General features: G+C 36.7%; 1 protein-coding gene across 1 annotated transcript in view; it reads left to right on the plus strand.

Annotated features, from left to right (window-relative positions):
- Window positions 1–1,347: 1,347 nt before the first annotated feature.
- The window catches only part of LOC113057377 (polycystin-1), a 69,426-nt gene continuing 55,751 nt past the window's right edge, over window positions 1,348–15,022 (plus strand). Inside the window, exon 1 of the mRNA XM_026224790.1 lies at window positions 1,348–2,001. Within this exon, the coding sequence (XP_026080575.1) occupies window positions 1,733–2,001 (269 nt within the window). The 5' untranslated portion in view covers window positions 1,348–1,732. The remainder of the gene's footprint in view (window positions 2,002–15,022) is intronic.

A 15,022-nucleotide genomic window follows, 5' to 3' on the forward strand; every position in this document is an offset into this window, starting at 1 on the left:
TATGCTGGGAATAAAAAAATCTGAGAGCACAGACAAGTTGGGTGGTAAGACTTTTCTTATTTGAGATGTACTTCCTCTCTTGTCCTCAGATGACTTTCTTTCTTCCAGTTGTAGAAAAGCATAGATTTGACACCAATTGGGGCTGTAACAAGCAGATATGGACGTGCCTATGGTCGTCAGATCACCTTTTGTGCTCAATCCTGTTCTGTACACACACAGTTCAGTCATTTAAGGGAGTGAAAAGACTTGGATATTTAGTTGCATCCTTGGTTCTGTTCCAGTTGATATTTTCTACGGTTCCCCCTAGAGTTTAAACACAACACACCCAATCAAGACCTGAATAATTCATCCATGTACTTCCAGAGATCAAATTGGTTCGGGTAAGTGCAAAACCATGGGCATGGATGATGAATTAGCCATATTTGGTAGAGTTCTCTGAGGACAAGATAAGAAATAAAGCTTAGTTTATCCATTTCTACACTACATTCTGAACCTTCTTTAGAAAATGAATATGTTTTTAAAATATTGATATTATCTGTCATTTACTCAGACAGGGTGTTTTAGATTGAGTGTTTTCAGACTTTTGTGATGCTAAAATATGAAGGCAGTTGTGTGAAATCTGTGAGAGGAAAATACTGAATGTCTTAAAATATCTTAAAATATAAATTTAAATGAACTAAATAGTTTCAGAAATTGAATAATTGGCTTTTAAAGTGTTAAAATATTACCTGGAAAAGGTTTTCTTGACAGTGTGTCAGATTTGCCAGTAAATCTCCTTTTTTCTATAAAGATAGAAAAGAAAAAGGACCAATTATAATTAAAATAAAATATATTCAAAATAACTGGAATTAATGTCTTGATTTCTACAGTTCTTAAGTGGAACAAAATATTACATTTAGTGAATGTGAGAGTTTAAAAAAAGTTAAACATATTTGGTGTACACTAATTTATGAAGATTATAAATTATGATGACAAAATAATGTTTATGCTGTTGTTGTTTTTTTCACCAGAAGTGGCGTCACTTCCTGGATGATGATGATGTCAATGAAGAACTGTCTTTATTGCGAAGAATAGAGTAAAATATTACATACTGTAAGCCCTACTGGACAGTGCTATTGAAGACATCACTAATTCACCAAATAATATTGCTTAATATATATTTTATTTCAAATACTATATATAACTTATATAAAAGACCAGGTGTTCATGTGACAGTTGTAAAGTTCAGCACCTGGTGAACAATATTTGGATGATGCCGCTTGCCTTTATCATCCAATGCATGTAGCAATGTGTGCTAACGGTGAACTGTGTGCTCACTGCACATTACACAGACAGTAAAATGGGCCGAAGATAAATAAACTCGACGATAAAGTCTAAAACATCAAGTTATGGCACTATATTGGGTTGTGATAATCAGTAGCTCGTGTTTTGTAAGACCAAGCCTCATCCAGTGGAGAGCTGAGGCACTGCAGGATGAGAGAACGAGAGGAAGTTCTTCAGCAACTTCTGGCACAGCAGAATCCAGAGTTTCTTCCCCTCCTCTGGAGAAGAAGTGAATCTAGTTCCGTTAACGGAGGAATACAGGGGGGACGTCAGCGAAGTTGGGGGAAAACGCGATTTCTGCTTTCTACGCCGTTTCTCTTATGGAAACACTGGGAAAAGAGTGAACTTTCCTCCCCGCGTCCCGAGGAAAACTTCACCGACAGAAGGGGCGATGAGATGCGAGTGAGCGATGCCTTGTAGAAATGGACAGATTGTGTTTAAGCGAAAACATGGCGTCTGTCTCCCAAAGTTTGGATTATTTTCCAGCCTGCTCTTTGCGCTCTGCTGCCTCGAGGCGCGCTCGGGCGTCGCGACGGACGGGAGAGCGTGCGGCCCGTGTCCGGGTAACTGCTCGTGCACGGCGGTGGGACCGCAAAACTCGTGCGTGGTTAACTGCTCCAACATCGGACTGGATCAGGCCCCAGCGGCGTCAGACCTACCGCCCGACACGCACACTCTGTAAGTGACCGCCGCGCGCGCACAGCTTCGCGGGTGATGATGCGGGTGTTTGTTGTGATCTGATGGAGAATGTTGGCTGATGGCTGGTTGTAGTACTTCAGACTGCCACTGTTTATGCGTCAATCAATCATAACTGAGGATGTCTGGGAAGCGGAAAACAGGAAAGTCTGGTTTAAAACACAAGTGCCAAGATCTCAGAAATGTTGTGGGTAATAAGTTAATGAAAACAAACACAATATATTTTGTATTCTTCCAACATTAAGATGCATTGACTCTAAATGTCAACTGGTGTAACCATCCAGTAAAAATATTATGATATTTTAGTCATGTTGAAGATTATGCAAGCTTGGTTTTGTCACATGACAGTAGCTTTCTGCATATAGGTAGTATATATTTATATATAAAAAATGTTATTGTTGTAAAACAACTGCTGCAGTGCTTGTGTTTCCCAAAATGTCAGCCTTTTAAGACTTTTCTCCTTGTTTTTTTTTTTTTTATATATGGCTACAGTTATACCACCTAGACATTTCTGACCTACAAAAAATACCATAATAGCTAGTCAATTCTTTTCACTAAAGCTCATTGCTCAGCTGAACTCATATGGTGTCGTCTTCATCTCAGTCTGTAAAAACTGTCAAAAAGTGGTACTTTAAGTGGAGAAAACACATCTGAAGCAGGGAAAGGTCAAATAGTTGCATGAGTTTCTCTCTGCTCTCCGTTGAACACATGCACACAGCTTGAGTAGCAGCAGATGCATGAGGAGTTTGTGCAGGTAGAACACACTGTTCTTTACTCTGGTTCTGCGGCGCTCCAGCATGTGTTATCCATTCACACAGGCTGCAGATGTATGTGCAGAAACATCTGATACTTTGAACTCTTGTTGTGGGGGTGGGCATGAGTGTAAGACCAAACTCTTTCATCAGGCAACTGGGGTTAAATTGGCGATAATAGTAGGTCACATTTGCAGTGCTCTTTCTTGGGCTTGTTGTTGCATGGTTTCCTCGAGCGAATAGTCAGTTTATGTAGACGCAAAGCACAAAGTCTTGGCTAAAACAAAAGCTATTGGTGATTGCCAATGGAAAAGATACTGTTCAGTGAACACACACTGAATCAACAGAAGGTGATATTGAGATGATGAGATTGAAACAAGCATTTGTGTAACTGGAGTTTTGACTTACGATCTTACTAAGATTTATACAGTTTGGGCCTCCCCCATTAACTCTTAATAACCAATGCTTTAAGATCGCAAGAAGTCATGCTAATGTAGCAGTAAATGTTTATGAACACCGCTGTCTTTTATGGACCATAGGATTATTTTGCATTTTTGTTTTTTATACAGTTTTAAAACTTAAATCCATGCTGATTTCTCTTCCTATAAAAGTGGTTTTCTATTTGAGTGTTTCCTAAATGGAAGAAACTTATTTGTGAAAAGTGTTTCTGGAGTGGCTGTTTTAAGATGCAAACAGAAAGGTTGATTCAAATGAAATAAAAATGATTTTTAAATGAATCTAAGTAACCTGAAGCAGCTGAAGTTGTACACACATTCTCTCTCTTCTCTGTCTAAAGGAATGCAAAAAGGAGGATAAAGTTAGCGAGTCTTGTGTTTCTGAGCTGTAGATCAGACTGAGATCTCCAGAGACGAGCACAGACGCGGCGTCTTAAGAGCTTTAAAGACTTGTGGAGTGTTAAATCAAAGTGACCTCACTTCCTTTCTCTCTTTGTGCCGCCGCCAAGTTATCCTTGCGTCTCTAAGACCGAGATAGATGGGAACGTGTTCTTTGTTGTGAAAATGTGTCTGGTTAAAAACAATTCAATGTAAAAGCCTGTCGTAGCCTAATAGCAGGCTCGCGAGGTGTATTAGCGCAGGATATTTAGCTGGCAGCGCGCCGCGTCTCTCAGCTTCACAGCTGCTGTGCGCAGGATCACCGCTTTTCTCCTTCGTTCCACCCTTCCAGAAAAAACACAGGTCCGACTCCCGTTCCCATTCCTAGGAGGTTTCTTCACTGGTTTTCATCCTCAGGTTGTGTCATGCTGAACTCACTCAATCTGGATGAGCGCGGAGTCCAAACCTGTTGAAGTAGCATCTTTCATGAGAAGCTGTGTGATGTTTCAGGGTAAATGAGTTGTTTACTGTAAACTGGCAGAAGGGCTGGAGCTGCTGAACTTTCTCTGTGGTGTCAGCTCATGCAGTGATTCACTGATTCACTCATGTTTAATAGGAACAGCATTGACTCCGCAGTGATGTAATTGTGCTTAAGTGGCTTCATCTGTGGGAAGAGCTGCAGCGTGACAACAAAAACAGAGACTTATTCAAGTCTTCCTCACTATCTGCTCTCTGTAGCAGCCTTCAGAGGTCTCTTCATCATTCATTCATTCATAACATTTATATGTATAACACAATTAAATTTATTTTAATTTAGCATTTTGATAATCAAAGTGGTATTTTACCCCAAAATATTAATTATTTTAATAATCAATTAAAGAAAAATAATATAAAATAATAATTACCTTATAATATGTATTTGTCAATAAATATATATGCCAATACTATAATATAATTTAATATAACATAATATAAGATGCCTTTATGGTAATTAAAAAATAAATATCAAATAAAAAGGAGTTAGTGTTTAGTTTATCAAAGTGCTATTTTACCCCAAAATATAAATTATTTTAATAATCAATTTTTTAGTCTCTTCCATTGGTTTGTAGCAATCTATAAACTTTTAATTAATTTATTTATTTATTTATTTTTAATTTGGCATCATTTTAAATGTATATTATTTTTTTACATTAAAAGTATTTGAAATATGTATTTTATTTTTCCTTTTAAATTAGTATTTGGTTTACCTTAGAGAAATATTAAGAGTTATTCTTAAGAATATACAATTCTAATATAATTTTTTTGTACAGAAATCTAAAATAAAATCAAATAAAAAGCAGGTCTTTTTCAGTGGTGTGCAGTGGTCTTCACTGATGTGAGGTTTAACTGGTCTGTGCTGGTCTCTGTAGTGGTCTTTACTGTTTTGTGCGACTCTTTTAATTTGCTCCTCTCCCTTTTCTCCACGTTTGCTGGTCTGTCTGAAGCTGTAAATGGAGATATTACTGCAGAAGAAGCGCTGGATTCCTGCGGTCTGTTTCTTCTCTCAGAATGGTCTAATCACGCCGAGCAGCCGTGTGTGTGTGTGTGTGTGTGTGTGTGTGTGTGTGTTCCTGACCGTTAGCGCTGCACGGGAGGTTTATTTGGTTGCCATGACAGTCTCTCATCATGACATCAGCGTACACAGAAGCACAGACAGACAGCCGCAGTATAACACAGACGGACCGAGGAGCAGGATTTAACACCAGACAACCACTTCACACTGGTGTAAATCTTCTTTAGATGAAAACAAGTGCTCAGAAGTTAAAGATCAGCATTTGAGAGTCTGAACAACTGTGATTATTGACCTCGAAAACACCTCTCAATCCTTAACTAAACCTTTTAGCACATACTTTTCTTTTTACAATCAGACGGCAGGTTTTGATTCATTTAAAACATACATATATACGATGTGTGTGTGTGTGTGTGTAATAATTGAATTATTTATTTTTATTTCAGTTTTAGTAATCTTAATGTTTATCTTAAATTCATTTTAGTTATAGTAGTTGTCAAACAGCTTTTCTCGTTTTTACATTTATGATATTTAAAATCTAATATCTGTAATTTATTTTATTTTGGCTTTATTTCAGTTACTGAAAATGATGAATAGTTGTAGATTTATTTAAAATCTTATTATCTAAAAGTATTTTTATAATGATAATGTTAAAGTTTTGAGAGTATGAGCAAATGATGGTAACCAAACCTGTTGTTACATATTTTCATATTTTAATCAGGTGGAATATTTATGTTAATTTTACATTATTTGTATTAATGTTTTTTTTATTTCTATTTAGCTTTGATTTATTTTTATTTAATTTTTTAGTTCTTCAACTTCAACTTAGTTGATGTCAGTTAGTCGTAAAAGCTTTTTAAATGAAGTTTAAGTGGATGTTGTTCTAGTATTTTATTATTTTATTTTTGTTATATATAAAGTAGTTTTAGTGCTTCAACTCAAACAGATTTTATTTGCATAGCAACATTTCTATGTTTTTTTAATCTAAAATGTTTTTAGATTCAGTTAACGGCAACAACGCTGCTAAACAGCAATGCTTTCAGTCTTCTTTAAACTCTTGAAAACTGTTTAATTCTCTATCAGCTAAAAATAAGTGCTTCTGAAGTTAAAGACTGACACTCACTCTGAGGTTTTGAGAGTATGAGCAGCTGGTTGACCTTACCTCACCATCATTAAAAAGCTTTTGTTCATCTTTTGTCTTCTTCCGATCTAGACCTGACAGAGTTTGTCTCTTCAGCTTTAGATGACTGTGTTTGGATGAAGATGCGCAGGAATGTTTGTTCCAGACGCAGCTGGTTATGGAAGTCATTTGTAGCGTTGCTGTGCTTCATTTAGAGGAACACTGCTTCATTATTAACTCGCTAGTGTGCCTGTGTGTGTGTGTGTGCTTATATTTGGGCATGTTTTTGTTCATCTCAATGTGCTTTTTCTTCCCCTCCTCCTGTATTTATCTCTCTGTTCATTCCCATGCAAGTAAAAATAACAGCTATCATGCTTTCCCCCGTTCCCTCACATCTCTGAGAGCCCGAGGCGGCGAAGCAACAAACCCTAAAGCAAAAAAAAAAATAAATAAAAATACACAGAAAGAAGACTTTGAATGATTTTCTGCACATGTATTTACGTCGTTGATTAAATCTGTCTCTGACTCACATGTCTTGTGTTTCTCCACTGATTCAGAAGCAGCTGTAAGTGTACGTCTTCACCGAAAGACCCCATGAAATGAAAACTAGACCCTTGTGGCTCTTAGTCCGTGTCTGTTAACCCCGTCTCAGCTCAGTCAAATATTTTTTGTGGACAAAAAAGTACTAAAATATTGACGATAAATAATGTGGAGTGCTGCGATTGTTTGTAAGATTTATTAAAAGACTCAATAAAACATGATGACATTGCTGTAGATAAAGCTTTACCAGACACTGAATATAGATTCTGAGATAGACCAGAAATGGGAATGCAACCAGAAATATAGTTTTAATCATCATTTGAGGGTCAGAAACAACATTTATGATAACATTAATTTTTTTCACTGACACAATATTTTTTAATTCATCTAATTAGATTGATGTATCTGTTTTGTTCTAATTTCTATTTTTATAAGAAAAATTCTCATTTATTTTCATTTCCGTTTTAGATATTTTATTGCATATTTTATTTCAATAACATTTCTGTTTTTTGTTTTTATGTTTTCCATTTAATATTTGGGCAATGCTTAAGTTTGGGGACAACTCATTATTACCTCGTTGCATATTGCTAGAATATCCGATTTTTATTAGTACTTATAAATAAAGCACATATAAATATATTATTCTGCCTGACCATATTTTATATCCCTTAAACCAAACTTAACAACTGTCTAACTAACTAGGAAATCAGGAGTTTACTGAGGCTAAATCATAGTAAATAGTTAGGTAATAGTAAGATTTGCTCCCCAAACTAAAGTGTGACTACGGTTGCAAAGAGGTGGAAAAGTTCCAAAAGTTTCTTAAAATTCCTAAACCTTTCCAAACTTTCAAAAATTCTAGAATGTTTCCGGAAATTTCTGCTAGTGCGACCGATATTTACATTTTATTTCTACTTTATTTAATTAATAGTTTTACTTTTGGTAAAAAAAAAACTATTGAAAAAGAAGGACTGGACTTCACTCAACATCTACATACATGTGTACGTCCACAGCAGCACATTCACACAGTTCACAGCAGATCTAAACATCTTCATATGAGCGCTTGACGCATATAAACACACTCTTTCGGCGTTCTCCAGTCGAAGACTTCCTCTCTGCTCCAGATCCTTGAGCCTCTATTTCCTGTGTCTGGAGCTGTTTCTCTGTTTTCTTCTCTGGTCTCCAGACAGCTGGGCTTCTCCTGCTGTGAGGATTTAAAGGGGTCGTGCAAGAGCAAATAACACGTTATGCAATAGAACAATATAAATAAGTCTGAAGATGAAATGTTTTGCATACTGTCTCGGGACGGTCGCTGGGAATACGGTTTGGTACAGGTTCATGACCGTTTCACACCTTCCACCGAGCAGGGTTTTTGTGTGTGTTACTGTATCTTTAAGACTACTGTATATGGATGATCTCTGGTATGATTGGCTGAAGAGGTGTTGAGGTAAATGTGGGCGGTCCTATGTTAATGAGCTCATAGCTGAGTTTTTGCTGTTTAGTTTCAATAAAAAAAGTCTGGATGGACATTATGGTGTGAAGTTTGTCGACAGTTTATTTAACCTTTTAACATCAAGACGTGAAGAATGGTTGTGTTTTTTCATGAAACTGAATGGAATGGCAAATCTCAGTAAAACATATCTGGAACATACATTAAAACGTATATTTTGCTTTAAAAAAAAGGGGGGGGGCTGAAAATGTTTTGCATTATTAAATTAAATTGACATTCCCAAACGTTTAACTTTCGATTTTTATATTTATGAATTTTGTATTTATGAAATTTGTATTTATATATTTATTGATAAAGAGAGAACAAGTAAGTATATATTTATATTCATGTAATTGTTTATTACATTTAACATTTTGACATTAAAAATATTTTAAAATAATAGTTATAAAAATAATAAATTGTGTTTATTTTAATATTTTAGCATGTAGTAAAGAAACAAAATTTATTTCTTTTTTTATTTAAATTCAATGCACTACAGCAAAATTTATTATAATATATAAATATATTACAGTTTAAAATAATATATATTTTTCTCACATTACACTAATGTCAAATATATATTTTTTTTAGGTAAATGAGAGTTTGAAATAAAATATGCTTATTAATTTCCATGAAAATAGCACAATGCAAATTAAGAAACATCTTCGGTTTTGTAATGAAAAACATAATTTCTTGTTTATTTCCATCGGGCTGAAATGTAACCTGGACGTGTTCTTGACAGGCCTTCTGAAATCCATCGGGTACGGAGGGAGTTTTCACCAATACATGGAGTCACTTTTGGATATAAACAGACTTGTGAGGTGTCTTTGTGGTGGTTGGGCTTCACTGATTCAGACTCATTTGGCTGTACAAACAGTGAGTCAGCGACTCATGCAGCAAATGATTCTTTGGCTCAGTGAGTCAATCTATCAGTCCACAAATGATTCAGTGAGTCATTGTGCAGCTGCCGTGTGGTCGGCCCCTGCACCAAGAATGTGTGTTGTTTTGATAGGTGTGATATTATATTACTATAACTCTTAAAGCTCTAGCTCTGTGAGCTATGTTAGCGATAACAGAACTTTAAGAAAGCAAAAATGCAGTTTTCTTCCAGATGAAAGGCGTCATTGTGTGCGTGTGCTCCTGTTTAGCGGATCCGTCTGTTACAGGCATTTTAAACATCTTGAGATCAGATGACGTTTGATGTTGTTTGACTTGTTTACACGCGTGTGTCGTATATGTGCACATCTGTAGGTTTGCGAGAGCCAGCTGGGATCCAGACAGAGTAATGCACACAATGTCCTGAGAAGAGCTTTCTACTGTGAAGGACTGGCAGTTATTACAAACAAATGTCTGCATAATCTGCCATCAAAGCGTAATAACTTCATACGTCTCCTGATATAACTTATTTCTGGACAAGTCAGAATCACAGATGTCCTTCAATGCAATCTCATTGTGACTAGATCCATTTAGGATGGTTGGATGAGAGAAATGCCACTGATAGATATGCTTTTAATAAGTATTTATGATTAGTGGAGGGTAAACCACAGACCTGGGAACCCTAGCTTGAACTATGGGTGGTTCAGAGGGTCAAATAGCTGTGTTAATGCATTATTATTGCTATACCTTGGACAGCCCTAAATTCATACAGCCTTCTGTCTGTCTTCGGCTGATCATCGGCTGTTTTTTAACAAAACAATCGTACAGAAAATAGCTTCATACCGATTATTGTCTGATACATCGGCACATCTCTACTTTTAATTCATAATACTTTGAATAAGTCAAACTATTATGTATCTGTCCCAATATTTTTGAGTTCTATGTATTTAAGGTTTATTTAGCACGTTGTGTTGTTAGCTTAGCGACATGCTAATGGCAGCTCTTTAACTCTGACAATGTCCATCCCAGTTTTTTCTTGTTCAAAAAGCGAATCAACTTGGATTTGCATCACAGTAGGGAAGAACAAATGCATGCAACTTCTATTTCATGTTGACTTATAAGTTATATAAGTACAGTATTATTATTGTCCAGTATAATTTTACATAATTAAGTTTAAAAAATGAGAATTTGGAGTAAAATGTCATTTTTTTTTTTAATTGCTGATGCAGTTTTTTCAGCGTCTCACGCCATTAGCATTACATTAAGACATCGTATCAAATCATGTCTCGACTGCATTTGAATCCTGTCTGTCTTTGAATGCAAACGTGTGTCCTGTGTGAACACTCCCTCAGTAGACAGCTGCCTATGTAGGCTGTAGACAGCACTATAGTCTGCCAGCTCTAGGAACAGAGTGTCTCTCTCCTCCTCCTCTCTTTTCCCGGCAATTGGAAAGTACCCTGTTAATCATCCTCCAGGGATGGACTTCCAGGAGGAGAGGGGCCGCTCTGCCACATATGAGCCCAGAATGAGGCACCCTGCCCGGCTCGGACAGATCCAGAGAGCCCAGATGTGAGCGGCTCACAGTGGGCGATTGTTCACTGAAAGCCCCGAGGTGTTATGGTACCACTCTGGTACTTATCAGGACCAAATACACACATGCATAAACACACTCACTCAGACTTAATATTTACACAAACACACGAACGTTTTGGCTCTTATCTATACACACACTCACTTAAATAAATGAGATGCGTGATAACACACACACACACACACACACACACACACACGAGCGCTGGCCAGAATCATTGACCCCCTCCTTCTGAGATTTCAAACATAAACAAAACAGAGCGCACCATAAAATTCTTTCCTTTTTCTTCTCTGCTCCCCCTCCTCATGCCCTTACTCTTTTTTCCGACTGGGCCACAACAGACAGACTGCTGTTTAGTGGGTTAGTGTGTAACCGTGGTTACAGCCAATTGTGGTTTGGCAGTGTTGCTGTGGTAATTACGGCTCTCCTCTGCCTAATGCTCATGGCAGTGGTCAGTGTTGTCATCCTCATCGCCCGAGTCCACGGCTTTCTCTAACACCACATACTGCCATACTACACTAGTTCTGTAGTATTCAGCATGTATACTGTGTACATGTCATAGTGCAGGAATATCTGTTTAATCCATGCATTTGCAAAGTGCAATATGAAATGCAATGCAAATAGACTTTATACAGTGCATAGCTGCAAATAGTTCAATTTCCAAAAAGAGCTAATGGATATTATTTTCACAATAGCATACTACCATGCTACTCATCCTACTTCTGCAGTATGTATACTTTGCACAATATGCACAATGTCTTTATGCATAGAATACATATTTAATCTACTGCATTTGCCAGAGTGCAATATTTATCCAGAGCACATACTTGAGTGAGCGACGTGACGCAACAAAACTAGAACATTGTATCATCAACAAACATTGTTTGCAGCGTAGAAGAGTTTTACAGGAAGAATTTTAGGGAAAACTGGCATATTCCCTTCATATTCCAGTCTTTCCTCAGTCTACAGACGCTGATGTGAATCTCTCCAGTTTCATGGAGTGAAACACACTCTCTGGGCTGTTTTGCCATCTTTCTTTCTGTCCGTTTCACTCTCTCTCTCTCCTAATGAAAGTGGCACCAGTCGGCCCTTATAAGGTGAAATCGGCATGCCTGGTAGAGTAAAGCAAAACCATATGTCACACACTGACTCCCTTGTGCAGCTCCGCCAAGGGGCTTGGGCTCTGGTGCGGAGCTGCACACAGGAGCCTAACTTCTGCTAATATAAACCGAAGAGGTCACGCTTATATGGTCATGTTCAGGCCACACACTGGTGCTTCATGTTACAGAAAGGGAAGTAACAAGGGCTGTGTTCTGTGTTCAAGCACCTATTCATGCGCTACAGTAACTTTATTTTGACTCTAAAATGACTAGCTCATGTTTTTGTGATTATGGATTTGTCATAATACCCCATCTCCACACTCATACCGGCTGTGAATCAGGATGTTTTCTGATCTCATGCACCATGATCTTCTCTATGACATCATTAGAAAACTCTTTTTAGAAGCATGATGTCATAGTTGGATCTTCCAGGGACTTATGGGATTGGTCACACAGAAACTCTTTAACACAGGAGGGACGGTGTGACTTAAAGTTTAGTGGTGAAAATACAGTACGATTTTGGATTACTTGTGGATTAACGTGGTGTTTTTTTCAGCTGTTTAGACTCTCATTCTGACGGCACCCATTCATTAAAGAGCACCCATTGGGGACCAAGTGAAGGAAACCAAAATATGATGAAAAAACAAACTGGATGAACTGAGGATGAGTCGTACATTGACATTTTTTGGGTGATCTACTACTTTAACATATTTATGGACCATAGTATTTATATAGTTTATGGTATACGTCCTAAAAACATAGCATGGTACTTTTTGGTGCTCTTTTTGGTGGTTAGTGGTTACTTCAGCTGTAGTTATGAAGTAAGTGTGCATTCAGACAGTCCCCGTCTCTCTGTCCAGCGCTCCCGGCACAACCACAATCCACTCTTGTCTGTTGAAGTGAATCTGGACGCTAAATCAAGCCTTTTCAAATGCTGCATGGAAAATCTGAGCCACACGTGAGAGCTACTTCATATTCCAGCGGCCGTCCAGAAACACTGAAGCCTGTGTGGAAACCATCCTTCTGCAATCAATAAACTCCAATAAATACATGAAGGAACGACTTACAAATAAAGAGAGAAAACTCCAAAGTGAAGATTTCAAGATTAATCCTGAGTCTTCCAGCAGTATTTCCATATTTATGAGTTTAATACGTGACCTTTTGTAACTGCTTGTTATGTTAAAGTTCATGAATATTTAAAGTGGAAAGCATGGTTTAGATTATGATTGGTTGTCTGATGCTAAACACCTAGTTTTTTTGTGTAACTCTGCAATCGGAGTTAAAAGAAGTGCTAAAAATTCAAATACTACCCAATATTAGAAATGACTTGAGGGGAAAATAAGTTAATTTAGTATTAAGCATGAAAATGCTTCAAACTAAGCTGCAGAAACGGTGTGTAGAGAAATCATTTAGCATCTTAGCAGTGGCATTATAATTAATTTTGCATGCAAAAAAAACTCAGGCTAAAGGTATTCAATTATTGTTTTATTATTTATTTGTTTATAGATGTTTTTGCTGTCAAAAACAGATACTTGCACAATCGAATTTGCATCTTGATCAATATGAATCACTTAATTTAATCGAATGATTACATGCATATTTATTGTAAATATTTTCATTTGTTATTTTTGTATGTATTTGGCAGCCACTTTTATCCAAAGCAACTTAAGGTTTGTTTATTTATTTATATATTTCATTGTATGAATATTCAATGACCTTGGTCTTCTAGTGTCGGGTGTACAAAAATGAAATGATCAATTATTATTATTTTATTATTCATACATCGAAGTTGTTGCTGTCAGAAACAGGACTATGACAGCACACTTCCACAATCAGCTTTGCACCCCGTCCAGGAGAAACTAAAATGACCTTACGGCAGAAGTTTTTCTCTGATTTCTCAGCTGTTAATTTTCTGAGTTTCTCATGATTGTGAGCTGAAGATACTCCGTTCCATCGCAGTTGCTCGTCCCTCGGTGACTGACACACATGCGCTTTCTGCTGATAACATTCAGATTTGTTGCCATAGTTGCACACACACACACACACACACACACACACAGTGTTATGTAACGTGATGATGTGTAAGAACGCCTCGTATTAGTGAGAAACTGACACAGTGATGACTTTAGCAGAGGCTTTTTTACAGCGTTGATGGTCAGTCGAGTTAAACTCCTCCTCCTCTCTTACACAGTCTGTCTGGAATGGACAGATGTTTCCTTCTGGGAAACACACACACACACACACACACATGTGCCTGACGCCTGTCTGTTGTGTAGATTGCGTTATTGGTTTAAGTGATTGGCATGTTAATGGGAAAGACTGTTGCTGATTGGTCCATTATTCTGATTGTGTTTGTGCATTGCATCATGGGTGATGATATGTGAACTTGAGTCAAAGAAATATACAGTTTAATAATTCATTCTTTATATAATACATATCTAACACTGTACCATTCAAAAGTTTGGTGAGTTATGTTTTTGAAAGAAAAGAACTGAATAGTTTTATTCGGCAAGAAAAGAATACATTAAATTGATCAAATAGATGCTGCTCTTTTGAACTTTCTACTCAAAGAAAAGAAAAAAGTCACAGTTTCCACAAAAATATGAAGCAGCAACTGTTTTCAACATTAACTCTTATAAAAAAATATATGAGAATGATTTCTGAAGATCATGTGACACTGAAGACTGATGAAAATCCAGTTTTGAGGACAGGAATAAATTATATTTGAATGTATATTCACATAGAAAATAACTATTTTAAATTGTAATAATATTTCACAATATTAATGTTTTTACTGTATTTTTGATTGAATAAACACAGCCTTGAGGAGCATAAAAGACTTCTTTTAAAAACCTTTAAAAATATATTTCCAAACTTTGTCAGTTTTGGGATTGAACTGTATGGTTGATTTAGATTTGAATATACAAATCTTTAATCTTAAGATTACCAGTTCCTTAAAGAAGCAGTAAATAGTTGAAATAGGATTGGGAATGGACCATGAGTAACGTTCATTTTCAAAGCTTGGTTTACCCCAAAATCTTGGTTAAAAAAAACCTGTATTTCGATTGTAATGATCTGAAAAATGGAAAAAGTTCACAATCGAGCATTTTTAGAGCTACTCAAACATTTGAGTCTGTTCCTTGCACAAAACCGTTA

Source organism: Carassius auratus, chromosome 1 (genome assembly GCF_003368295.1).
Source record: "Carassius auratus strain Wakin chromosome 1, ASM336829v1, whole genome shotgun sequence".
Classification (NCBI taxonomy): Eukaryota; Metazoa; Chordata; class Actinopteri; order Cypriniformes; family Cyprinidae; genus Carassius; species Carassius auratus.